Below are 25725 nucleotides of genomic sequence, written 5' to 3'. Positions count from 1 at the left end.
GTGTCACAGACACGTGCCGTGGGCCCCCACGTCACTCTGATAGGACAGTACAAAGCCTTTAAGAGCGGACAGCAGGGGTCTGTCCTCCTCAGACACGGTTCACTGCAACATGCACAGAGACAGTAGACACCTTTGGGGGGGGGGGCACACATGACAGTGAGGACAGCGGTGTCTCCCTGAAGCCACGGTCCACGCGCCCTGAGTGGACGAGCCGCCGTCACGTGACTCCGTGTATATAAACACGGGGTGACATCATGTGTTTACTCGCTGAGAGGCTCCGGTCAGAAGCTGCTCTGCTCCCCGGCTCCTGATGGCTACAGACATGGACAGGTTCGTCTCTTTCGAGGAGGCCCACTACGACCAATACGACTATTACAACCTGCGCGAGTACTCGTGCCACGCGTGCGGCAAAGGCAGAACCAAGAGGGAGATCGAGCTGAACACCAACCGCCATTGTCCCGCCGGCCACGAGAGGAAGATAGCGGAGAAATTTCACAACAGCCAGATGAAACGGAGGAGAACCAAGAGCTCGTCGTCCTGATGGCTTCGCTCCATGTTTACAGGTGACACAGCTGGGAGACAGCCCCCACCCTGCCCCCACCCTGCACCCCCGGCCTCCCCACTGCTGCTGCCAGTCTTTGCTGTGCCAGCCAGACTTTTAATATGAGGATGAAAACCACCGTGTCCGTGCTGTGCTGCTGTTTATACCCCCCATCCCCCCCCCAGGCCAGCATAGTAGTATTTCCTGTTTTCCCTGGTGTGTCCATCTTTACACTGCTAGTCACACAAAACAAGTGAGTGGGTGGTGTCAGCGTGTGCTTGTGGACAGGTTCCATTGTTTCCTGACATTTCATGGACCAAATGCTGAGCTGGGAGAACACCCTGCAGGTGACAATGACGCTTTGTGACAAGCCTTTGGTTGTGTTTCCCTCACAGATCCCAACACCAGTTGGATTCCTGATGTTGACCGTGGCCAAGTGTGTGTCTGCCCTCCCTGACCCGGTGGATGGAGCTGTGACGCCGGGAGCGTGCCCTCTGATCAGTCACCAGACAGCTCTCCGTTCCATGTTTTACCCCGTAACAGGACCTCCTGCTCTCACGTTACAGCTGTGCACGAGTAGTCTGTGTTGAGCTATGTAGGCCAGTGGTGTGTACCTGATGAGCATATAGAGATAGATGTAGTCGTGTCTGTGGGTGCAAAGACATGTTGTACCGTGTTCTGATTCAATAAAAAACTGATGTTAACCAAACCGTTGGATCGTTTCATTTCTCTTGCTCATGACTGATGATAAAAACAATCTCTAGTTGTCTTAATACACCTGGTTAACTTCTGTTAAGGGGGCTATCTGTCCCTCTGTCCTCTCATTTTACTTTACTTGATCAATAAACCAAACTATGTTCCAGCTCCAGCTCTGAATTACTCCTTCCTGTCTGTGTCCAGTTTATTTTCTCAGGGGGAAGGAGGGCTGCTGTTCACACATCTGTACAGGAGTGCCACGCACATCCAGACACCAAGGCCGAGCAGCACCCATTTCAGAAATGCTCAGGGATATGGCCTACTGGCTCGACATCTTTTGTGTGTGTTGTATCTAAAGTTAAATAATCATTTTACTGGTGTGGCAGTTTCACTTGACTTGCAAGGCTTCTTACTGAGTCTTTTTTCCTGTGTGGTGATGACTAAGGACTGATGTTTCAACATATCTGCATCTGCAGGTTGTGCCATGTCCACTGTAGTGATTGAAAAGAGTTATATCAATAAATGCAGAAGATTTAAGTTGAAGAGGAGGCTTGGAAATGCTTGGCAGTGTTTGCATTAAATCGGTGCTGGTGTGCTGTCTGAACCTTAGGTAAATTTACAATCTTTTATTTTGAAGGACAAATTGATGAACCGGAATTGACATCACTCCTTCCGTAGCCCTCGTGTTTGTAGCATTACAAGCTGCTAGCAAACAGACCAACTTGTTCTTTGTTTTTTACTCGCCAGAATGCAGATATGCAGTGTGTGCAGCGAACAGACACCGAAGTACAGATGTCCAGCGTGCAAGATGAGATAGTAAGTCCCTTTAAACAGCTAGCTAGCTAGCTAGCCTCCAGCTAACTGCTGCTAACGCTGTTTGTCGACACGTGAGGCCGGTCATGTTAAAGTCAGAGGAGTCTTTACTGAGGAGGAGCATTACTGCTGCCCTGGTAGTAGCGCAGCCTTGTCCCATAAGAGCTGCAGCTAGATTACTGAGACGATAATGTGACATTACTTCCTGAACACTGAAACGTGGAGGCGCCTGTAGCTGTTTATTCAAACTGGAGAACAACATGAAAACCCATTGACCGGACATGTCGCTCACTCACGGTGCCCTGAACGTTACACCTGAAAACTGTTGTGGATATCAACACCACGTGGGTCCAAACCATTTGACTCCACAGGTCACCGTGCCCACTGTGTACATCACACCAGGGGCTGTTTAATGGCTCCATTCATTATTTCACTCTGGTAAATGAGGACACACGTGTTTGCTTATTAACCCAGGCGACCCTCTCTAGACTGATGGCACGTAGTCTAATGTCACTGTGGGTCTGTGGGGGATTCTGTAGGATCTGCTTGATAAATTAGTCCTAATCATTGTTTTTCTCTCTCAGCTGTTCACTTGGCTGTTATAAGAGGCATAAAGGTAAATGAGCTTGATCACAGTATTTTGGTGATGTTCAGTCAAGCTGTGGTCACACTGCTGCTCCGTGTCCACTGACCCACTGGTTTCTTTGTCTTCACCACAGACACTTGCCTTCCTGTTAAGCAGCCTGCACCAGTTCATCCTGAAGCCACGGATGCCATCCACACCGGTATGTTGTGTCTCTCTTCATGCCTGTGACTCTGTTTCTTTGTGTATTGTGTCCAAATCAGCCAGCAACACCTATGATAGGTGGGCACCATACACCTTACCTTATTCATTTAGTTATGAGAGTAACAGGAGAGCAATTACTGTCTACAATAATAAGCAATAAATGACTGTGATGATCCAGAATGTCCAGCATGCATTTCTCTCTCCACATTACACTGAGGTAAAGAGAGGGCAGGACAAGCTGCACCCCAGAAGTGCCGGGGAACATTTGTGTTAATTAAAGTTGGTTAAACGTTGGACTAGAGATGAACTGACAGATACCAACAGAGCTCAGCCTTCACAGTTCTGATGCCCTGTGTGCCTTTTACCGTCTTTGCAGAGCCGTGGACTGTTGACGATCTTCTGCACGAAGACGACATCACTGACAAAGTTCCCCTGCAGAGGCTCCAGCTGTTAGGTATTAATCCAACATTACCTTTTGTCTGCTCTAAACCCTTTCGTTTCTCTTTTTCAACACTATTGGCAGCAGCATCATGTCAAATATTCCTTTATCCAACACTTACATTTACACAGAAATGATGTTTTCCTTGTTTCCTCTACAGGTCAGTCGAAAGAGCTGAGAGATCTTCTGTGTAACCCCCATCTGAGACAGTTATTACGCTCCATTGACAGTGCACACAGCAAAGACCGCGCGATGAAGGCTGCCATGCAGGAGCCTCTGTTTTGTGAATTTTCAGATCAGTGTTTGAAAATTGTAGAAAATGAAACCGCATCAAGTGACACCTGTGATTTGTGAAACACGTTTTGATCGTAGTGTTTTAACAGGAAGGTTCCTTTATTTTTTTTTATACAAAATGTTTTGGAATAAGTCACACTGTGCCACACATGTTGTAGGGCTCCTGTCATTCTTCTTAATCTAACGTCCTGTCCTGGGCTGTATGTGTGTGTGTGTGTGTGTGTGTGTATGTAAGGTTCAAGTTAGGGTTGTTTTCCAACTGTGGATTCCTGAGTCAGCACTGGAGGCCTTATAGTGCAGTTAACTAGAGTGACTTGGCTCATCGCATGTAAACAAAGTTTGACATCAGAGGAACATTTAACACCGATATTTATTTCAACAAAACAGAGATTTAAATATGAACATAATTCAAGTTGTTGCACACTGATCCCTTGGTACCACTGACAAAAACAGAGTATGCAGATTTCAGTGACTCTATTGCTGGAAAAGGAATCATTTAGCGAGTAAATGAAGATATGCAATATGCTGTCCATGTTGGTAATGTGATGAAGAGCCAGGAGAATAAACATCAGCATTAAGTTACATGGAGTCTTTACAACACTGATAGCAAAAAGATGATTTAAATATTAAAATTCTGAATATAATAAAACTTGATGGCTATAACAAGATGCTTGTTCTCCCACACAAAGTGTTACAGGACTTTGGTATGTCATACAGTACGTGTACTGACGCTTTGGACTGCAGCAAATTAAAATCCACACTGAAAGTGGTTTAGTTGAACATTTAGCAGATTATAAAGACCCTTTATCAAAGAAAGCAGCAGTGTGAATGAACCTGGGTTCAGGTTCATCCTTTCCCTGTGGCTGCCTGTTCACGGTGCTTTGTCCATCTGTGGCTGCCTGTGAGCAGGCGTGTGGTTCTAATGTGCAATATGTGCTTAACGTGTGCAATAGTTGCGTAGTTAGCTTTTCCTCACCCAGCATACATCACACTCAAACTGTTTTTACACCCAAAGTAAATCTGTCACGTAAATTATCACCCGTAAATACATACACACAGTGTAACAACAGCCCGTTTGGGATTCGAGTGAAGATTTAAAGAAAGGCACTTGTCAAAGGCCCAATACTTGGATCAACAGACGTTCCAAAGAGGAAACGATGAGATAAAAACCTGCAGTCCTCTGGTTTGATGTGATTACAGTTCTCCAGACAGGGACAGAGACTCATTTAAAAACAGTTTCTTCACTGATACCATCATAATCACCAGCCACACACTCTTCACTGTCGTCTATGAGTGGGACACATATTCCACAAATGGTTGACAAGAGCTTCTTTGCTGTGTGTCTGATGTGGCAGGTCATTGTTTCTGGACACTCTACAGACCGACATTATGAATTACAGATTATTTTTATAGTTAAAATATTATGCAAGGGTGTGGAGTTTTAGCATCCCTGCAAAATAATGTAAGAGAGAGAGAGATGAACATGAGCATTAAAAAAAAAAGAGTTAATTAGAGACGTGAATGATTGCTGTTCAAGTGTGAACACAATGATAGCTTAAATACCAGGTTTTTGTTCCCTTTGTGGCAGACTGAAGCTGCCTCACCGCAAAACAACCTTTGTGCCAGACTGCCCCTCACCTGTGTCCATGAAATCAGCCTTTAGAGTTCTGCTACTCTTACAAAGTTTTCTCCAGCAGGATCTCGTTGAATCCTGTCACGTCACTCTTCATGTCTGGCTGCCTGTCAGCGTAGAGAAGTGGAGATCGCTGGCAGTGCAGCTTCACAGATCCCTGAGTGAAGAAAAACATTTCAAATGACCAATCATTGAACTCTACAGGAGAGTAAACACAATGTGTGTGCATGAGCCCTCACCTTGGGTTGAGCCCGTATGGAGGCGACCCCCTGCTGGTACTGGTTGGTCTCCACCTTATACTCTCCTTTCCTGGAGGGCAGGTTGATGGAGGTCATCACAGACATCATCTTCTGGAATCCTGTGGCGGTCAGGGACACGGTGATGGACGGGGCTGAGGCCAGGGCCAGGCCCATGGGCCACCCTCGCACCGTGACTGGCTCCGGGATGCTGGAGAGCTGCACGGAGCCCCGCTCCCTGATGACGGAGTTCAGTGGTGGTGTGGCCTCCTCCTCTAAGTCCTTCACATCATCCAGTTCTGCCTCAGCCACGGATTTCAGCAGTGCCTGCCACAAGAATGAAACGGTACTTACATGTTGTTCATAACTGCAGGTTGCAGTGCACGTGAATAAACAGTGATGTAAATGCCCCACCCTCCACTTCCTCCAGGTGTTCTGGATGACCGCTGCTGCTCTGTTCCACCTCCGGACCTGCCTCCTGACCAGCCAGCGCCGCACCGCTGCAGGAGGCATAAAACACTTCAGCATCTAACCAAGCCATTTACTCTGCAGCTTTAATCTGTGCATTGTGGAGAGAAATGTTTACGTACTCCCACTCAGAGGGAAGTTTCTGTTATTAAAGTTAATCAGATGAGCTGAGGGGATAAACAGCGTCAGCCTGCAACCAACGTGTACAGACTGCCAGCTGCTTCCTGCCGGCCAGACAATCAGGTCAAAGGAAGCGGACTCGGTGGCACGGTGGCAGTGAGGCCACAGAGGTCTGCCGATTCCTCTCAGCAGTACCTGTGCCAGGGCATTAAGAGTTTACCTGCTTGGATCAGAGCAGCAGACTGCTGGCGGGCGTGGCGTCTGCGGCGCTGGTACCGCTGCCAGCAGCACTGAATGATGAAGGCACACTGAGACAGGATCTTCTTCCTCTGATCCTCCAGCAAATCTAGCTGTAAGACAACAGCCGGGGGGGGGGTCAGTACTCCCAAGAAGACCTGAGGCCATTACTTTGTTCTTAAGACATGCTAAGTAACTGAAACACACAATTAAATCAATTTGACCGTAGTGATAAAGAAATTCTTGGCATTATGTGGCAGAATATTTCTCAGGCATCTTTGTGGTTCCGTATCCCTGCACATAAAACTGTGTGAGGATACAAACCACTGACCATCAAGTTGGTGGCAAAAACTTTAGTCTTTCCGCAGTAAACCCATGGACTGTGTTTTTCACTGTTTTGCGAGGCATCAAACGTCTTGTGTCGCAACACGACACCGAGGAGCTTCTCCACCTCTTGTTGAAGAACGTCATTGCTGTCAGCTTCCACATCTGAGGCAGAGAGGGATTCAAATTAGAGTGATGCACTGGAGACATAGTTCAGGTAAGGGCAGAGCAGCACACAAATAGTCCAGAGATTCAGTTTTACCACATAGTGTTTGTTTGACAGTGTGTCAATCAGTGGGGAAGCGTGAGAGCACAGAGAACTCCATCACAGGTTTCACAGACACAGACATGATTACTGTGCACCTCTCAGACCTGATGTGTGCCAGCAGCCAGGATTAGTCAGCAGGTTCCCTGAAGACTCAAACAGCCACACAAAGAGTCTATGCTAGTGGCTCAATGAGGCCTGACGTCAGCATGCCAACATGCTCACCATTACAATGCCAACATGCTGATGTTTAGCAGGTATAATGCTACTTTAGCACATGTTAGCATGCTAACGTTATTACAATTTATCCTGAAGTCATGCATCAAAGATTCATCCTCTGGGGATCATCAATGTCTCATAATATCAAATAGTTGTTCCAGTCTGGACTGAAGTGGCAGACAGACCAACAGTTCCATCCATAGAGAAGATCTCTAGATCACAAAGATCAGGAATGAGTAGAGAAAAACAAAACCACATGCAAAGCAAGCTCTGATAGTCAGAGGTGCATGCGTTTACCTGGAAAGTTCATAACAAGTTGCACATTTTTGTTAGAAAGTCCTGCTTTTATACACCAAATGGAAAAGTCCCAGGGAGAGCAGAGGAGTGAGGATCACATTTACTAAGAGGGCTACTGAAGGAAAGGGAGAATAAACCAGCAGACCTAAAGAGAGGAAATAAAATCACTCTTAAGCAAGCCAGATCTTAAAAGACTGATCTTAAAAGACAGATCTTAAAAGACTGATCTTAAAAGCATCCTGCAACAAACTCTACTTACCAACACCATGACTCCCTGACTTGAAATGTGAATACTTTGCAATCAGTCCATAACGTTGCAAGAAGTCTTTGATAGGAATTCTGTACGACAGAAATGACAAGTCAACTAAAATCCAAAGAAACAAAGCAAAGCATTAGGAGTTCACAGGCTTGGTGCCTCACCTGATTGGGAATCCAGCAGCACTAATATGAATCGTTTCCACAATCCCACAGGCCTCCAACTGCACGAGAACCTGACAGCAGACCAGACCATTAGAACTGTTCCCTACTGTGAAGACAGTATTAAATGTGTGTGTGGGACATCTACCTCCTCCTTCCTGAAGGTCAGTGGCTTGCAGTCTGGGTTGGGCTTGATGCAGCGAGTGTAGTGAGGAGTTGTGGTGTGGAGGATCCTCATGAGGCTCTCCAGAGAGTTCTACAATCATACATTAACATAATCAGTGTCTAAACCCTCTCAGGAGGAACTCTGCAGGCCCAGACGAGCTGACGTCACCCCGGTCATCCCACCTTGAACTTGGAGACCACTGTGACTTTGCTGAGCCCCTTGGTGGTTGGGTTTTCAGCGTCCTTGTCAGCGAAGATCTGGCGAAGCAGCGGGTCGTCAGACTTCTGAAGCATGCTGGTGAGTTCTGGTGGCACCGGGTCCTACAACACAAACCCGGGTAGGAGATGAGTGAGTGTGTCTGGGCTCAACTTTCCCAGCACAAGGTCAAAGCTTTTCTTACACACCTTGTTTTTCTCCACCATGCCCTGTATCTGGTAGCTGACTTTGCCAGCGTAATGAGCCACAGTGAAGTGGGGCTCCTTGCTGAACTTGTCCCAGCTGATGTTGGCGTTATCATGGAGCTCCTTCTCCAAACGAATCCTCAGTGTCTTTGCATCTGAGGTTCGATTGAGACGGCTCTCCTGTAGGACAGGTATGTAAACAGTTATACCCCCAATTAGTATGGATACATATACTCAACACTTAATCAATGTGTGACTCGACCAAGAGCATGACTGCAATCCCTTCTGCACGGAAACAAAGGGTAAAAAACACTGCCCTCCTATAAAACATTACAATTGGCAGCATTAAAAGGATGAATCCATACTTGCATAATTTCTTTGTAAAAGTGAAGTGAAACTCGAAGTGAAAAGACGTGTGGCAGGTGTGTAGATTGGTTTTTCATGACGTGTCTGACATCAGGACTACGTTTTATAATATCCTTCCAACAACACATTCATTGGATGTGGATGAAATGATCACAGGGCCTTGATACTGTTGTAGTACTGACAACAGAGTTCATGTTTGATGAGAAGACAAATGAAAGTTGGACTTTTGTCACTTTTTGTTCCCCTATTAAGCACCATTTTGTTTATGTGGCATAACTGCAAATCGGCGAGGAAGGTTAAATTAAACTAAACTATGGAACTCTTCAGGTTTGCTTATTAGTGTTTCTATTATTATTATTAATTCGGCTATCATAGGTGTATGTGTGGTTTGCTTGTTAATTCTGTAAGCTGTATATAGCCTACCTCATTAAGAAGAGAAAACACACTGACGGGGCTTCCCTCCATCAGATCCAGACAGCTCTGGTTGTCTTGGTATTTGATAAAGGACCACTGCAGCCCCTCTGACACATATTCCTCCTGGGTGGAGCAGACACAAACATAAATATTAATATATAATAAGCACAAAATCTGTTTTTCACGCCACAAGAGTTACGACAGGTTGCTCTGTTTTCGATCAACAGGGATTTTATAAGGATTTAAGAACCGCCTGTATAGTCTGAAGGCTGGACATTAAGGCAACAAGCAGACACCATCAGAGAAACTACGGCCCTGCTGAGATCGCTGCATGGAAAGAGAAGAGCGACAGGAGCTACCTGCTGAGCTCGGAGATAATGAGCCACAAAGTGCTGCTGCAGCTTCTCATTGGCGTAGTTGATGCACAGCTGCTCCAGGTTATTGATGTGGAAACACTCAAATCCGTACACATCTAGGACTCCTGGACACCACAGAGAGGAGAGGACAGTGTGAGCTTCTGAAAAGAAATGGGCGTGTTGTCCATGAAGTGACTGACCATAAGGCGTTTACCTATGAAGTTGCACCACGTGGATTTGTCTGCACATATGCTGTTGTTGATGAATGTAACCAGCCATTCAAATAACCTGTTGGAGACAAGTGACACACTTACTCACAGAATACAGAGAGCCAGTCCTCTACATCCACCTTCCTCGCTGTTTATTGTACACAAAACAGCACCAAGTGTTTCGTCACGGGACAAAAACAAGCTTGAGCGTTACCAGCGTCATCACATTCTGACACACTGCTGTGCTGTTTGACGATCAAACCCTCGTCCTTACTGGGCGTAGATGACCTTGGCCAGGCAGTCTCTCCTCACGCTGCACTCGGCCTGGGAGCAGGGCTTGAGCACGCTCTGCTTCCCCGCCTTCAGCGTCCTCACTCTGAGACACGTGCGAAGCTCCTCGGCGGGGACGCGCAGCAACTCGGCAGCCCTCTGCGTGAAGTCTGAAACACAGGCGGGAGTGGAAAGCGGTTATCTTCCCATTCCATGTTTGGTGACAGTCACTGTCAGGGAGCACTGTGGCATCATGGGATTTGTCCTTCAATCCAGCAGCAAAATGCATGAAAGGAAGAGATCTTTAAGCACCCAGTAGGTAGAAATGATTGATCAGAGCTCAATTAATATGGAAGCAAAATCCTATCCAATACCTTTGGACTGGTCGTCTAGGTTACAAGCTTGTGATTCATCTGTTGAAGAGGAAAAATTCACGTTCCCCATCTGCAGAATCCCTGCTAATATCTGTAATAAATGACAAAAGAGACATTAAAGAGATAATCAAAAACAGTTTGCTTTACTCAAATCCTTCCATTTAGCATTTATCAGCAGCATATAAGCATTTGTTGAATAGTTTACATCATACTGTAATGTCAGCACATATAAATGTATTAATAATAACACAGGTGTAAGAATTGATAGCAGGGTTAGGTAATACTGTACATTAATTAACACTTAAAAATGTCTATATTGTGGCTTACAATTGTAATGCCTTCTAAATCACTGGAGTGTTTCCATAGAGTTTAGAAATGCTGAATACAGGGGGTTAAAGTGCCATCGACGATGAATGCTTTACCCTGAATATCTGTCTCTGCCTGTCTGCGTTAAGGCCCAGATGAACCATCGCCTCCACAGTCTCTTGGAAACAGTCCTCTACAAAACATCCAATGAACAGCAGTCGATTGTGGGAATCACAAAAGTGTGCAGAGTGAAAGACAAAACTAAACTAAATTAAACACGTGAGAAAAATAGAGACCAACCCTCAACGTTTTTTTCAGAATTCGGCAGCCACGTAAAACGTTGGCTGTGTGGCATCTTCCACTCGTTCCTCTGCTCGTCTGTGGCCCCTTTCATCATCTAAAAGACAGCGTGCTCCGAGCGTTTACATCTGAATTACACGTGAATGTGTAGATATTAAAATAAAGCAGCGCTGGAAACTCACCTGGTAGAAAATGTGGAAGTTCCTCTCATTAGCAGATTGGCAGGCCACCCTGGTCTTCTCTAGCAAATATGTGTGCACTGACGCCCCCACTAACAGCTGACTCCTGCGTGTATAAAACAGCACCATGAACACGTTAAACTGACCGACAACCTGTAGTACACTGATGTAGGCGGACGCAGCGGTCAGTACCTGTCTAGCTGGAGCTGGATGTACTTTCCAAAGCGGCTGCTGTTGTTGTTCCGCAGCGTACAGGCATTGCCTGCGTATGGAGGGAAAGTGTTGGCTGAGTGTCCATCTCCACTGGGTTTTTAGTCACATTCACAAGACATCAGCAATCATGTGCCTCACCAAAAGCTTCCATGATGGGATTGGAGTCCAGCACCCTCCCCTCTATCCTCTCCACCGTGTCCTGACTCCTCACCACCGTGGGGGAGGCCGCCACAGTAGCGTAATATTTCATCAGGCAACGAGACGTCCACGTCTGTGAAGAGACACAACGCTGGGTCACTAAAGGTTGGGTCTACTAATCCTTTGACCTGAGTTACACACATCAGAACCTTCTTTCATTGACCGACTGATTCGTTTTTTTAAAAGTGTATTAAACGGAAAAACCAATAACCGTCAGAAGTTGCCTATTTGGTCTAATCAGCACAAAGCCGAAGCAGTAACCTGTTTAACACGGTGAGATGAGAGAAAAGCAAAACGTTCTCATGTTTCAGGAGGTGAAACCAAAAGAGCACAAGTTTGTGTTTATTTAAAACAAACCAGTAGAGCTGCTTAACATGTACGAGGACACACCAGCCCCTATGGCTCACAGTCATCTCTGCATTTCAAACAGCAAATTAACTGCTTTTGTATTTCATCAATCAGTGAAGTGCCAACAGATACACAGGTCCAAGCTGCCCTTCACCTAGTGAACTCTTCTGCATGACAAACATGCAGTAATAATATTGAGGACTTAAAATTGTTGAAACAAGCCAGCTTACAAATGCCAAATCAGCTTAGTCCATACACTGTGAATTGGCCAATGCCTTCATTTGTGTGGAATTGTAAGTGAAAAAAGCACCTAGTTTGAACCCCCGACTGATGTAACCGGTTACATCCATCCTTTAAGCTCAGTGCGCTACAGTATATGTTGGTTTACCTTTCCTGCACCGCTCTCTCCGCTCACCACCAAGGACTGGTTCACTGGCTCCAGCTGGCCCTGAACGTTCCTGTAGGCCTCTTCCGCCACAATGAAGATGTGTGGTTTGAGCTCCTGTCGACAAAATATACAGAGTTATTAAGACGAGTGCAGGGAGAGCCGGCAGTCTTCAAGAGTTTAGCGAGATGACTGTGAAGCTGCTGGCGCAGGGGGGCGGACGTCTGAATGTACCTTTGAAGTGGTCCAAGTGACCACAAAATGGCATGATTGATTCAAAACTCTGCTGACATACTGAGGAAATACTGACTGCTGTTGACACACCTGTGGTACCAGGTGGGTCGTTTTTTAACATCTGCAGTAGTGCAGGATTTAGTCCTGGACACAATCCATCCACCTACCCCCACCCCACCGTCCACACCATTCATCTGTCCCCGACATAGTTCAAAAGCCTGTGGAGAGGTACACATAAGCTGTGACTAAATACCTGGGGCTGAGGGGTGCGATGATATTCCTTCATCACCTCCAGAGAGTAGAGGTCTGGAACTGGCTGAAAGGGGTTCAGAGCCACCAAGGTGCAGCCAGCATGGGTGTAAAACACATTCACGCTGTACCTGGCCTGCAGGCATTTCAGCACTACCGGAGGAAAACATTAAAATCCTTTAGGCGTTTTAAACAGGCAAGATCAATACTTTACTTACCTATAATGAAATGATCTGAACGTGTAAAATAACATGTGCTACATAACAGACGCGGCACAATCAGTCCACCAGCTGTCCACCAGGTCCTACGGTAGCTCCCTGATGTTACCCTGACCTCTGCTGTTACTGAGCTGTACTGTTGCACTAAACGTACACCAGCTTCAAATACTAACTAAAATGTTCACTGAATCATAATAACAGTAATAATGCATAGTTGACACTGCATTTTAATGCCAAGACAAACAATGAGGAGTAAAAATGTTGCACGTAGACACTTCATGTGTGATACTGTGCTTTCTATTTACCCATGTCCCCAGCCTGTTATAATAAGGAGGGAGGCATGTGTCAGCCAGCAAAGTAAATCATGTCCTTGGCTTCTTGGTCAAATAATAGGCAGCAAATGCAGCAATCCAAGGTGACATGAGCTGGAAAACACTGTGTCATGCTGGCTGGTGTTTTTGTCTAAGCAACATATCAAGTACTCAGCACGCACAGACCGCAGCAGTAGAGAAATCAAGATTGATGCCATCATGTTCAGTGGGGGGGCATCTCTGTTGGCCAAAACCCACCAAAATGTAGAAGAAAAGGTGAAATGACTTAAATGCTACTTTGCTCAAACAGCAGGCAGCGACAGCACTCATCACGTCTGTGGGGGCATCACAGCCCTGTTTGTTACCTGTCGTTGGGGTCACTGGGTTGACCTTAGTGAGGTCGTCGTAAGTGTGGAGTTGGTCTTCATCTGTGAGGAAGGCCTGAACGTCACCCTCCAGTGAATCATCCAGGGACGGGTGAGGAGCCTGAGCTTTCCGGACAAATCCTTTCACCTGTGTTTAAATGGATCGTGTTTGTCATTCTACCATCTCTACTCAGTTAAATGTTTAAGCTTTTTCCTTGGCTTTGGGAGGGCGGACAGACACCTTTCAGATTACATGTGTAGATTCATTGATCGTGCTGTTTTCATTGACACCATGGTTTATCTTAGGGGACTAAGATGGCCCATAGTGCTACATTTGCTTCATGTAAATGTGCAGAACCCCTTTGGTAAATACGTCAATCACTTCAGACTGACTCATGTAAGTCTGCCTTATCCTGCCAAGATCACATGGCCTGGACCTGCCGCCTGCTTGACAACTGTCAGCAGTCTGAGGGACTAAATTCCTGCAGACAGAATTAATCCAGTGGCAGGTTAGCCTACATCCCATCATTCTGCAAGGCCATTACAAACCATGTAAATAAGGCATGTATTCAATACCCAGTTCAACATGAGTAATATCCCAAATACACAACACATTCAAGAGGCACACAGCTAAAACATACAGCACATTTAGGAATAAAGTCTCATGTTATGGCAGTATGTTGTATCATGATTTTGGAAAGCAGTAAAAGTACAAAAAGTACAAATCTCACACACACGTGTATATATATATATATATATATATATATATATATATATATATATATATATATATAAATGATTACTTAAATGTTGTGACACCTGTTTGAGTAGTCTGCTATTCGCATACCAAACTCCAGTCAAAAATCTGGCAATTTAGTGAATGTACTCATATGTACTACCGACCCAGTGGCAGCACCCCCGGAATAAGGCATAACCTAAATATCCAGGCGTCAGTCCCGTTCCTCTGCATGTTTACATGTCGTTTTTAGCTTTTCTCAGGGAAGGTAGGGACACGTTCTTTCAGGTTATGTGTCATGTACCCCCTAGGCACCGTAGGGACTATTTTCACGTGGCGCATTAAACACTGGATTCAGAAAAGTTACTGATATTCGGTCGCAGGTTTACGTTCATTAACGGGGCCAGTTAAAACAGAGAGCCGGTGCCGCCCGGTGAGAAGCAGGTCAGCTGTAGCTTGTCAGTAACCGTAGAACTCGATAAAGCCCGTGAACCACCGGTGTGGACACCGTGGACGGGTCCTCCAACTTACCGTCGCCCCTCCGTGTCTCTGTCCTGCTCCGACGTCTCGTCGGTTGTCCGCTGAACTCATTGATTTGACCGTTAACGTCACGTCGGTGTGTGTTTAAAGCCGCACTAACAGCCCTGTGTAGACTCTGTCCCGGTGGCCGTGGTTACTCTGCCCGGTGGCCGTGGTTACTCTGCCCGGTAGCCCTCAAACTCTAGATTTTCCATTACTCCTGGAGGACAGCTTCCCGTGCCTGCTGCCTGTCCGTCCCGCTCCGACTAACCTCTCCCTGATTCCCGCCCTCTTCCTGCCGCTTCACGGGCCCAGCTGTCCGCCGCTGGCTGCCCCCCCCACTCTGATTTAGTGTAATCACTTTAATGGACTTCAGAGAGCAGGTAAGCGGCACACGGTCACGGGTGGCGGGGCTTCACTCCACCGTATGTGTGACCGGGAAGAGTCCATCAAATCAGTGTCGGTGGTGTAACGCTCGAGAGGATGTAGACCGCTTTGATGTGTAGAACACTTTACTGAAATGTGTTTTCTATAAACTTGTATAAAGTGTTCAAATGATTATTTACATGAATCGACACACTCCCGTACAGCAGGTGGCGGTATGCACCTTTAAAGTTGTCCACCAATAGATACAGGGAAGATAAATACTGGTTCGGTGGAAAGCTGCCAGAAATCCGAGCCGTCGTGAATGCGTCACGTTCCTGAATACGGAAGTGAATTGGTCGCTGCAGCATGACGGTGGGGAAGCAGCAGTAAAACAGGCTTTCAGTCCACCTGCATTCCTCCTACCTGGCCGACAAACACCTGGTGAGGACTAAGGACTACACACACAACATTGGCAACGTCGCTAAACGTCTTATACAGTATTCATTAGAGAATTTAACTGACTCCGTGATTCATGTTACCTGCTGCAATTAGCTTGGTGGCACTACAGTGTTTTAAATGTTCTTCTATTACCCCGTGTCCATCGCGTATATTCATATGTATCTGTCTCTAGACTCTCTTATGTAGTATAAAATGTATTTTAATGTCTGCAGGCAATGTCTCAGAGGGATCTGAAGGAGGCGTTCGTCAGTAATCTCAATGGGACCAGTCTGCAGGAGGTGGCGCTGGGCTCTTTTCTCACCCCACTATGCCTCCTCAACCGAGGGCTGATTCTGATCCTCTACCATCAGGCGAGAGGGACTGCCCTGCTGCCACTGCCATTGGTTTCTCACTTGATCCTAGACTTCTTTGTGCTTGTTCTTCCCCTCGTCCTGTCGTGCACCGTCCTGAACGCCACGCTTCCTCAGGTCATCGTGAGCCTAACCTTTGTGTCAGCCTGTGTGCTTTGCCATATCTACCGCCACCCTTCCGCTCGGCACCCACAGAGCACTGTCGGCACCTTCCTCCAGAGTCACGTTCAGTTCAACCAGGTTCCCTTTGTGACCAACTTTCGAGTGTTTGTAAATGTCAAAACGGCCATCAGCATTCTGGCCGTAGACTTTATGGTCTTCCCAAGGCGCTATGCTAAATCAGAAACCTACGGGACAGGTGTGATGGACTTTGGCGTCGGAGCGTATGTTTTTGCAAACGCCCTCGTCTGTCCAGAGGCACGGAGGAAGAACATCTCAGGATCCAAACTGCATCACATCACAAAGCAGCTCGTGTCTGTGTGGCCCCTGGTTGTTCTCGGTATGGGAAGGCTGGTGAGCGTCAAAATGACCGGTTACCACGAGCATGTGACAGAATACGGCGCCCACTGGAATTTCTTCTTCACACTAGCCATCGTCAGAGTTGTGGCTACTGTGCTTTTGGCCATTTTACCAGCCAGTCAGTCGTGGGTCATTGCCCTTCTGATCAGCGGGTTTTATCAGTTCACTCTGGAGACATCTGGGCTGAAGGCCTTCATCATCCACAACAATGACAGAGAAAAGGACTTCCTGCACGCTAACAAGGAGGGCCTGTTCTCTGCAGTGGGCTACATAGCCATCTACATGGCAGGAGTTCAGGTCGGACTCTATGTGATGCAGCCCAGATCCCACGTCAGACAGTGGCTCAAAGCTCTCTGTAACCTCTTTTTGGGAAGTTTTGTCCTGTACGCTGCTTTGTCCCCGTGTCAGACATTTGTGGATCCAGTGTCTCGCCGCATGGCTAATTTATCTTTCTGCCTCTGGAGTGTTGCTCAGTCTTTGTTTTTTATGTCCTGCCTCGGTGTGGCTGATATGGTTTTACTGTTTTCTAAAAGAACCTCTGGCTGTCGCTTTGTACCCTCATCGTGGAACTGGTGTGAAAAACAATCAGACTCTGTCTCTGACAAGAAGACGGGTCAAATGGAGAGACTCTGCCTTGTTCAAGCCGTCAGCAGGAACCAGTTGTTGTTTTTCTTACTTGCGAATGTTATGACCGGACTGACCAACTCCTTAGTGAACACGCTCGGCTGCAGCAGTCTATTTTCGGTGTGTGTTTTGCTGGCGTACATGTTTACGAACTGCTTTGTAATACATGTTTTACATCTTTGTGGAATTACAGTAAAATTCTGGTGAAACAGCACATGTGGAAACCAAAAAGGTTAATTTGTGTGTCTTTAAGGTGTTTGTGGAGCAGGAGTGACCCATGTTGAGATTCAGGACAATCAAAACCACTTGGAAGATCTTGATAAAATGGTGTCTCAGAATAAGTGAGGACTTGGGCTAAAAACCAGACACATGTTGTTAAACGCTCTTACTTGATTTGCGTTTGTTTAAAGAAACAGTTGAGTCATTGCTGCTAAATAATTCATTCCTCTTATATAGGATTGGCCTTCTGATGGACATGTTCAGCAGCAAGCCTGAGGGGAAAATAAGATGCCGCTATGTGGCATCCCTCCCCACAGCTACAAGTCTTTGCTTCATGTGTGAACTGGAGTGAAAAAAAACTTCCCCAAAAGGAGATTAAAAAGTAATTATTATTATTGTTATTATTATTGTTATTATTCTGTAGAGCTTTTGCGCCTGTATATCTACTGTGCATATGCACATCCTTTATGTGTGCACATACTGGGCCAATAAAGTTGATTCTGATCTCTTCTCTTTCTCCTTTATTTGACCCTCGCTGCTTGTTTCATTGCTCTATGCAGCTCTGTTTCTCTGGAATAACATTCTACTGAGATCTCAGTGTCCGTCAACATCCCTGAACATAGAACAACAACAACAACGACTAGGGGCTAAGGTGGAGTGAGAAGTGATGGCTTTGTAACACACCGGATGTGATGTCTCTACCTGTGTGAACAGACACCTAGCCGTATCCTCAGCGCGCCCCCTGGAGGCCACACGCCCCACTGCGTCAGCGGCGACGCGCCGAGGGCAAAGGTCAAATCAGTGATGAAGAGTCCGCCACCGTAGCAGCTCCGCTCCACTGTCGCACTTGTTTATTTTTATAGGGGGACTTTCAGACGCGGGTAAGTGGAGCAATGATCGGTTTTAGCCAGACGTCCCCTTGTTCTGTCAAGGTGCCAGTTTTTAAACGTTAGTCCGGGAGGCCGATGGAAGTGACAGTCGCTAAGTAGCTAGTCAGCCAGTTTAACTTTATATTAGCCGGATCCTAGCGTGCTAACGCTAGCTTTGTAGGGCAGCGCTGCTAAGTAGTGAGTTAGCCAAGTTTGCTGGTACGGACAGGGCGTTTACAAACTACACCAACACCGCTACGTGTTTATTGTGTATTACTGTACTGTACACTCGAGTGTACAGTGATGGCTGGAGAATATTACACACACAACACGCTCACCGGCTTCCTCATTACTGTAGTCGTCGTGGCTAATGAAATTAGCTAGCAGGCTAACGTTCACTGACTAGCCGCCGGTTAGTGCTGTGTCCTGTCCAGAAGACATCAAACCTGTTCCCATTACTTAAACAGATTCAGTCAAAACGGGTAGAAACAGATTTTACACATTAAAAAATGATCCGTGTCGTTTCTCCCTCCAGGCTCTTGTTTCCCAGGTTGTTTCGCTAACTTAGCTGATTAACTGTGGGTCAGTTGGTTAGTGTGTGTAGTGTGTGTAGTGTGCTAGTGTGCTAAATCAGGTGGTGTGAGCACCAGTGGATGGTTGGCTCTTCGTACCGTGCTTCGGTGTCCGCTAGCTTAAGCCTGTCTGTGAGAGAGCTTCTACTGTAGCCGATGCCGTAGTTAGCCGCAGTAGATTAGCACTAGCTCGGAGTAGCCTGTGTCGTTGTCAGATGTGCTCAGTGGGTGTTTGTGGGTCATCTACAGGCCGGTCGCTCCACAGCCAAACTGGAAGAAGTCATGGCTCGTCTGGTGGCCGTTTGCAGGGAAGGGGAAGAGGACTACCCGTTCCTGGCCAGACAGATCCCCCTGTACATCGACGATACTCTCACGGTGAGTAAGCTTTACCGTACACGGTGCATGAAGATCACAGGTGAGAAGTGGCTCACCGACCATAAGCCTCTTTGGGTCTGGTGTTAGCACTGCACATCAGCCTCTAACGGATTTAATCCAGTCCAGACGCAAAGCCTTAATTATGACCGAGCTCAGATCATTATCAAAATGTTAAATTCCAGTCTGTTTATGGGGCAAACATCAGTTTCGCTAACCTTGTTGCGCAATCTTTTAGGCAGCTGAATAAAGAAAGCTTGAGACTTGGACAAAAACATTTCCATGGCCAGGTGGGGATAAGAGATGACACATGTCACAAAGTGTTCCACCAGTTAGGCTTTCTCAACACGTCCTAATATAAATAAAATATTGATAATGTAGAATAATGCATTTCATCATTACGTATTACATTGATACACCTCAAGGTAGACCTGGGAGTTCATCCTCCCTTTTATATGGGAGCGCTAAGCTCTTACACTACTGTTGAAATGGCGACACACAGTAAAACTGGCACTCTAATTTTAGAATAGTAAAAAGCTGAGTTAGAGGTATCTGATTTTATTTCAAGGCTTTGTTCGATACTCTAGTCTGATTGGTCAATTATGGCATTCTGCGGTCTGTTAGTTGTGCTGTACCTTATCCCTGACCTAGTGTACGGCCACCTGCTAGACAGTCAGTGTCAACAACTGTATTTGTGTGTGTATAAATCTTAACAACCAAGAAGCCAATCTTGCCTCTGATTATGGGCATGTGATACCAGACGCCTAAACAGTGACACCGTCGACTCTCGGAGAAATGTTTTTGCCTTGTGGCAGTTATCAGCACGGCTGAATTCTGTCTCTGGCATTTCTATAGTGTGCATTAATTGGTGTATGTTGTCTTTTCTTGTCAGATGGTGATGGAATTTTCTGATGGCGTCATGGATGTTGACAGCCGTGAAATAAACACTTCTCACTGGAAACAATTTTCTGAGGTGAGTTTTTTTTTTTTAATATTACACATTAGCCCCTTTATAAAATGTACAAAAGCACGTTGATTTTTTCCCGCTCCATCCCTCCTATTATATACATAAGCCGATGTGAAAAGCTGTCGTTTATCTTCATGTGACTTGTAAACAAAGTGGTGACAGATGTATGGTCCTGTGGCTTTTAGTATCACTCCAAGTTGAAGCAACAGGACTTGAATATCGCCCTGATGGTGACATCCAGAGAGGTGTACGGTGCATTATCTCAGCTGGTGCCATGCGTGGGCTGCAGACGAAGTGTGGAGCGCCTCTTCTCACATTTAGTGGAATCTGGGAACCCGGCCCTGGAGCCCCTCACAGTGAAACCCACTGGCATGCTCTCTGTCACTAAGGCCTGTTTAGCAGATGTGAAGAAGCTCTACACCCTCTTCTACGTCCATGGGTAAGATATAGAGAAGTGTGTTGGTTTTTTCTGTTCCTGTACTGCACACACACTGATCTCCTCTTCAGTGCTCCATCTGTACTGGTTTTCTCACGTTAAGTCCTTTTGATACAGAGATATGTAGCAAGGGGTTTTAAATAAATGAACTTAATAAAAATGTGATGTAGGTTTTTTGTTTATTTAGTGACGGCTTGCACTGATGTACTTCTTTACTGTTGAACACAATGTTGGGATTTTATTAAAGGTTTTTCTGTTTTTTTACAGGTCAAAGCTGAATGACATGATTGATGCCATTCCAAAAAGTAAAAAGAACAAACGCTGCCAGCTACACTCCTTAGACACACACAAACCCAAACCTTTGGGGTGAGTAATATTTATATATATAATATATATATTATATATAATATTTAATTTATAAAACAATGTTTAGGATTTTGGTGTAAAGAGGTCTGTTTTTCGAGGTGGAATAGTAACTCTTCCCAGCTGCCGGGATCAGTGTGTTTAAGTTGTCTTCTATCAAACCCCAGGGAAAGAGGCACAAAGAGACTGTTAGAGTTTCAGAATGACACTGGAAGATGACCTACTGTGTTTGGCATCGTCTCGTGTCACCTTGTGCTCCCTTCATGTAGACACACACCAGAAAAGACTGAGTTAGGTCTCTGTTTGAGCCAGTCATCACTGTGTACTATTTTGTTCTTGGTTTTTTCCTCTGGGTCGTTGAGAATATATACAGACAGTGAGCACTTTGACTGACACAGAAACTAGTTGGTTGTCTGTATGATCTTTAAAGCTTGCAGATGTGCACAACTTTTGACTGCAGTTGTGTTTTTTCTCAAGAATCAGCTGATGTGGTGAATGGAACATTTTGTAGATCGAAGGTATACAAACTTGGCCAAACGGCCTCAGTCAGACATGCTTGGCATTGCTTAAGTATAGTGAGCGTAGTGGGGCATTTAGCAGCTAATGAGCCACATGTTTTCATCAGGACTTGGAGGAGACCAACAACAGAGCTAAAAGGAGAGTGAATATGGGCCTTATAGTGTGCAAACGTCTTAGGAAGGTGTGAAGAAATGCTGTAAAGTAAGAAAGCTATCAAAAATATGAAACTTAATTGTTTGTTTTTCTTGATTTACAAAATGCAAAGTGAGCGAACAAAGAAGACAAAGGGTGGTCACACCAAAATACTGACTTAGACTTTTCTTCTGTTCGCTCACTTTGCATTTTGTAAATTGCTACAAATAAAAGATTACATTTTATATTTTTGAAAACATTCTTACCTTACAGCATTTCTTCTCACCTTCCTTAAACTTATGCCCAGTACTGTATATTTGCCCGATGCCCGGAAGCATGACTCCTAATCAATGCTAATATGGCTAGCTCTATATGTGCTTGGTGTGTAACTGGGTGGCTGGTTGCTAATGATGTCACCATATTGGCCTAAAAGCTATGCCAGTGCTGTGAATGCAGCTTATTTCTGCTACCCCCACATGACCCAAAAAATCAGGAGTTTAGGAGATGGTAGCAATGCCCTGTGATGACGTGGCCGTATGTTTGCTTTCAGGGGAAGCTGGATGGATGTGTGGGAGCTGATGTCTCAGGAGTGCAGGGACGAGGTGGTCCTCATTGATAGCGCTTGTCTCTTAGAGACGCTGGAGACATACTTGCGTAAACACAGGTAATGTGTGACCATCAAAGCTTTCTCCCCCTCTTAAATGTTATGCCAAAGGCTCAAAAAGAACTGCATTAAGTGCTCATTACTTTTCTTGTCCACAGGTTTTGCACTGACTGTAAGAATAAAGTGCTGAGGGCGTACAACATCCTGGTGGGCGAGTTGGACTGCAGTAAAGAGAAGGGCTACTGCGCTGCCTTGTATGAGGGGCTATGCTGTTGCCCCCACGAACGCCACATCCATGTGTGCTGTGAGACGGACTTCATCGCTCACCTGCTCGGCCGGGCGGAGCCTGAGTTTGCAGGAGGCTATGAGTAAGTGAAGGTTAAAACAGTGAATGCCACAGAACACACGCTCATCGTCTGATGTAATCTTCACTTGGGTCATTTGGATATTTATACAATCGGTTAATGATGTGGTTTTTTTTTTTTTTTTTAGACGCAGAGAAAGACACGCCAAGACCATTGACATAGCACAAGAGGAAGTCCTGACCTGTCTGGGTATTCACCTCTATGAGCGGCTGCACAGGATCTGGCAGAAGCTACGAGCAGAGGAGCAGACCTGGCAGATATTGTTCCACTTGGGAATTGATGCGCTACGCAAAAGTTTTGAAGTACACAACTTCTAAGCTAGCATTGTGTATGTTATTATTTCAAACAGATTTTATTTATTAATGTATCTATTGATGTGCTCTTAGATGGCAGTGGAGAAGATGCAGGGGATCAGCCGGCTGGAGCAGTTTGTGGAGGAGCTGTCTGAGGAGGAGAGGGCCAAAGAGCTGAAGCAGGAGAAAAAGAGGCAGAAGCGGAAAAATCGACGCAAAAACAAGTGTGGCTTTGACATATCCGAGCAGGAGGCAGAGGAAAAGGAGAAAAATCTAGATGAGGTAAGAGTGACCGAGGCTCCCCTTTCACATTATTTAAGACATCCGTGTTCATCTGCAGCTACACGTGTGTTTGCCTTTATTCAAATCTGGCCCATCTGGTGTGTTGCAGGGTTCTCTTGAGTCTGTAGAGGGCTCATGCAAGGTGTGTGGTAGCCACGAGGAGGAGGAGGAGGAGGAGGAGGAGGAAGAGGAGGAGGGGGCGGGATGTGATGAGAGCGGCGCCACCAGTGGAAGCACTTCCTGTAGCTGCCCAGACACCACCAAGCAGGGTAAAACAGCACGCAGACCAGGGCTGTCATTTTTCTCTCAAGTTTGGTGGAGGTTTCCCCATCTATGGTGTTGGACCTGATTATCACTGGTGTCCTCCTCCATTTTTGTTTTTCAGCTCAGTTTGTGGAATATTTTATGGAATAGGTCAAGCTAATAGTGGATTTAAAGAGTGATGGCTGGACCACAAATGGTCTGCTGCTCCCATAGACTGTAAACTTACAATGTGAGCAGACCAGAGGGGTGAACGACGAGGAGGTTAGGAGGTTAGGAGGTTAGCGAAATATATTGAGCCTAAAACCAGGGTTTACAAAATCATCACAGGAGCTCTCTTTTAACCTGGACAGATCTCCATGGTGACTTAGGCTGCAAACACAACCTGCTCTGAACAAGGTTATGTTCTTAAATCAGATGTAAAACGCGCTGCCATCTTTTCCCTGATCATATTCTCTATGAGTGATGCAGCTTCTCAGCTGAGGGAATAAAGGCAAAGTTGTTGAGCCGAAGCCGCGATGCAGAAAATAATATTGCACACGCTGCTAAATGTTACACAGCAGATCATCGTCACGCTGACAGAATGATGAAGGCTCTGCAGCTGTGACCTCTGTGGATTATGTTTTTATACTTGGTCCTGAATAGCTGCAAAGTCTTGCTTCGTAGTGCAGCCCCCAGGTTTTTCTTTTCTTTTCCCAATCGTTTAAGTTTTTTAATAATAAAAAAGACAGAAGCTTTCACACAGACATCACCACAAGCCATTAAACCTGTGTCTCTATTGTGCTCCCTGCATTAGCGAGACAAAACTATTTTAACGACAAATAACGAGCTTTGAAATACTTCATTTTTCCACAGATTTGTCCCCCCACAGCAATGGTAGTGACTGTGGCTACTCCTCAAGTATGGAAGGCAGTGAGACGGGGTCGCGAGAAGGCTCTGATATCGCCTGCTCCGAGGGAATATGCAACCATGACGAAGCAGGTCTGGTCTGAGTAGCTCGAAGATGCTGATGATTTTGCATCCAGAAACCGTTTCAGGGTCCTTTAAACATCCTTTGTGGTCTTTCTCACAGTGTGTTTTGTCTTCCTTGTGCAGGAGATGACTCAAATGCCCATCGCTGTGCTGAAGACAAGGAGGAGGATGGAACAGACAGTTGTGTGGACTGCTGGACGCACTCTGAGGAAAACACTCAATGCAAGAGTAAAAAGAAGAAGAGGAAGGGCAAGGGTTTATGCAACAACCAGGTGGGAGGGCAACCTGTAGAGTTCACCTGCTGTCTGCAGAGCGTTTACTGCTGTGTCTTAACTAAAGCGTGCACGTTTCCACAGGGGCAGAAAGGTGAAGGTTGTACGTCAGATGGGAACACTACAGGCCACGGTCCACCACCGTCGCACACTTGCCGAACCAAAGAAATCTTCTCCTCTCTGTGTGGCGATACATTTTCCAGCATTGCACTACGGTTACCGTGGACAGTCCATCAAAAGAACCTCAGCCTTTATCCGAGTCCTCCAGAGGCAAACATGAGTCTAGTGGAACTTCTGGTTAGTGAGAAAGGAGCTTCACACACTGAAAAGCAGTAACGGTATTGACGGCCCTCTTCTGTTTAGCCCTGGAAGTAAACATGTCTGCTGTAGGAAAGGCCTGCACTCTGTTTTAAAGGAAACTGAAGAGCTTGTGTTGTTTCTGTTGAACTACTTTTCACTTTGTCTTAGTATGAATTAGATTATTCGCTGGTTTGACTTTTGTAAGCTCTTATGTTGTGTTGTGTTCCTCACACAGGACGATTCAGAGGCCACCTCAGATGAGGAGAACTGTCTGACGCAGGATGAAATCCAGGCTTTTTTAGAAAGAAACCAGTCCTTCTACAACAACCGCCACCAGTACCGACAGCTCCTGAAAGAGAAATTCACCAACTACTGCCGTGCCACTGAGCGGAGTAAGCCTGTCTGTGGAAAGTGGTTTGCCGCCACCACCAGTGTCAACTAACTGCACTACTCACATCCTCCCCCAGGAAAAACACTCGTGACCGCTGCTGCAGTGTCTTTAGAAGAGATCATTCTGAAGTACATTTGGTGTCTTATTCAGTCATTTCTCCTTTAAAGTAAACGTGATTCTTACTTTCTGTTTCTCCCTCTCTCTCTCTCTCTCTGTCTCTCTCTCTCTCTCTGTCTCTCTCTCTCTCTCTCTCTCTCCTCTCTCTCTCTCTCTCACTTGTACACAAACACGTTTCCATCAAATGTTTTGGCCACG

General features: G+C 45.9%; 6 protein-coding genes across 6 annotated transcripts in view; 5 read left to right on the top strand and 1 right to left on the bottom strand.

The window, feature by feature from the left end:
• The window catches only part of dhrs11a (dehydrogenase/reductase 11a), a 48761-nt gene that overhangs the window by 5209 nt on the left and 17827 nt on the right, over positions 1–25725 (top strand). The gene's annotated exons all lie outside the window — the stretch shown is intronic.
• On the top strand, positions 155–1250 carry LOC139212671 (nuclear protein 2-like). The gene is made up of 2 exons (XM_070843170.1): positions 155–563; positions 937–1250. Exon 1 carries the CDS (start codon positions 311–313, stop codon positions 539–541), a length of 231 nt encoding a protein of 76 aa, XP_070699271.1. The 5' UTR covers positions 155–310; the 3' UTR covers positions 542–563; positions 937–1250.
• znhit3 (zinc finger, HIT-type containing 3) lies at positions 1924–4218 on the top strand. Its single transcript, XM_070843696.1, has 5 exons — positions 1924–2053; positions 2635–2666; positions 2770–2835; positions 3214–3291; positions 3437–4218. Exons 1-5 carry the CDS (start codon positions 1986–1988, stop codon positions 3628–3630), a joined length of 438 nt encoding a protein of 145 aa, XP_070699797.1. The 5' UTR covers positions 1924–1985; the 3' UTR covers positions 3631–4218.
• LOC139213057 (unconventional myosin-XIX) lies at positions 5082–15050 on the bottom strand. Its single transcript, XM_070843670.1, has 24 exons — positions 14916–15050; positions 13649–13796; positions 12759–12907; positions 12275–12388; positions 11479–11611; positions 11320–11389; positions 11131–11233; positions 10949–11045; positions 10765–10841; positions 10343–10433; positions 9973–10138; positions 9704–9777; positions 9493–9614; positions 9143–9256; positions 8357–8533; positions 8135–8272; positions 7935–8042; positions 7790–7860; positions 7629–7708; positions 6596–6753; positions 6248–6377; positions 5854–5939; positions 5443–5766; positions 5082–5360 (listed from the first exon to the last, which is right to left on the bottom strand). Exons 1-24 carry the CDS (start codon positions 14973–14975, stop codon positions 5247–5249), a joined length of 2904 nt encoding a protein of 967 aa, XP_070699771.1. The 5' UTR covers positions 14976–15050; the 3' UTR covers positions 5082–5246.
• Positions 15612–17870, top strand: pigw (phosphatidylinositol glycan anchor biosynthesis, class W). Its single transcript, XM_070843790.1, has 2 exons — positions 15612–15710; positions 15941–17870. Exon 2 carries the CDS (start codon positions 15944–15946, stop codon positions 17426–17428), a length of 1485 nt encoding a protein of 494 aa, XP_070699891.1. The 5' UTR covers positions 15612–15710; positions 15941–15943; the 3' UTR covers positions 17429–17870.
• The window catches only part of ggnbp2 (gametogenetin binding protein 2), a 7804-nt gene continuing 318 nt past the window's right edge, over positions 18240–25725 (top strand). The window contains exons 1-14 of the mRNA XM_070844121.1: positions 18240–18321; positions 19131–19256; positions 20146–20226; positions 20406–20659; positions 20924–21022; positions 22221–22334; positions 22433–22642; positions 22767–22941; positions 23026–23214; positions 23324–23483; positions 24331–24456; positions 24571–24719; positions 24804–25016; positions 25255–25725. The exon at positions 25255–25725 is cut by the window's right edge and continues 318 nt beyond it. Of these exons, the coding sequence (XP_070700222.1) occupies positions 19164–19256; positions 20146–20226; positions 20406–20659; positions 20924–21022; positions 22221–22334; positions 22433–22642; positions 22767–22941; positions 23026–23214; positions 23324–23483; positions 24331–24456; positions 24571–24719; positions 24804–25016; positions 25255–25461 (2070 nt within the window). The 5' untranslated portion in view covers positions 18240–18321; positions 19131–19163 and the 3' untranslated portion in view covers positions 25462–25725. The remainder of the gene's footprint in view (positions 18322–19130; positions 19257–20145; positions 20227–20405; positions 20660–20923; positions 21023–22220; positions 22335–22432; positions 22643–22766; positions 22942–23025; positions 23215–23323; positions 23484–24330; positions 24457–24570; positions 24720–24803; positions 25017–25254) is intronic.

Source organism: Pempheris klunzingeri, chromosome 14 (genome assembly GCF_042242105.1).
Source record: "Pempheris klunzingeri isolate RE-2024b chromosome 14, fPemKlu1.hap1, whole genome shotgun sequence".
Taxonomy (NCBI): Eukaryota; Metazoa; Chordata; class Actinopteri; order Acropomatiformes; family Pempheridae; genus Pempheris; species Pempheris klunzingeri.
Note: the sequence above shows the minus strand (reverse complement) of the source record. Positions and strands in the feature narration are given on the sequence as shown.

What these genes read in the sequence shown, in the direction of transcription:
- LOC139212671 (XM_070843170.1), top strand. Translation starts at nt 311, where the DNA reads ATGGCTACAGACATGGACAGGTTCGTCTCTTTCGAGGAGGCCCACTAC.
- znhit3 (XM_070843696.1), top strand. Translation starts at nt 1,986, where the DNA reads ATGCAGATATGCAGTGTGTGCAGCGAACAGACACCGAAGTACAGATGT. An exon ending in CCAGCGTGCAAGATGAGATA is followed by an intron (nt 2,054 to 2,634) that starts GTAAGTCCCTTT and finishes TTTCTCTCTCAG; the next exon opens with CTGTTCACTTGGCTGTTATA. An exon ending in CTGTTATAAGAGGCATAAAG is followed by an intron (nt 2,667 to 2,769) that starts GTAAATGAGCTT and finishes TCTTCACCACAG; the next exon opens with ACACTTGCCTTCCTGTTAAG.
- LOC139213057 (XM_070843670.1), bottom strand. Translation starts at nt 14,975, where the DNA reads ATGAGTTCAGCGGACAACCGACGAGACGTCGGAGCAGGACAGAGACAC. An exon ending in GCTGCTGGATTCCCAATCAG is followed by an intron (nt 7,709 to 7,789) that starts GTGAGGCACCAA and finishes TCTGTCGTACAG; the next exon opens with AATTCCTATCAAAGACTTCT. An exon ending in GTCAGGGAGTCATGGTGTTG is followed by an intron (nt 6,754 to 7,628) that starts GTAAGTAGAGTT and finishes TCTCTGCCTCAG; the next exon opens with ATGTGGAAGCTGACAGCAAT.
- pigw (XM_070843790.1), top strand. Translation starts at nt 15,944, where the DNA reads ATGTCTCAGAGGGATCTGAAGGAGGCGTTCGTCAGTAATCTCAATGGG.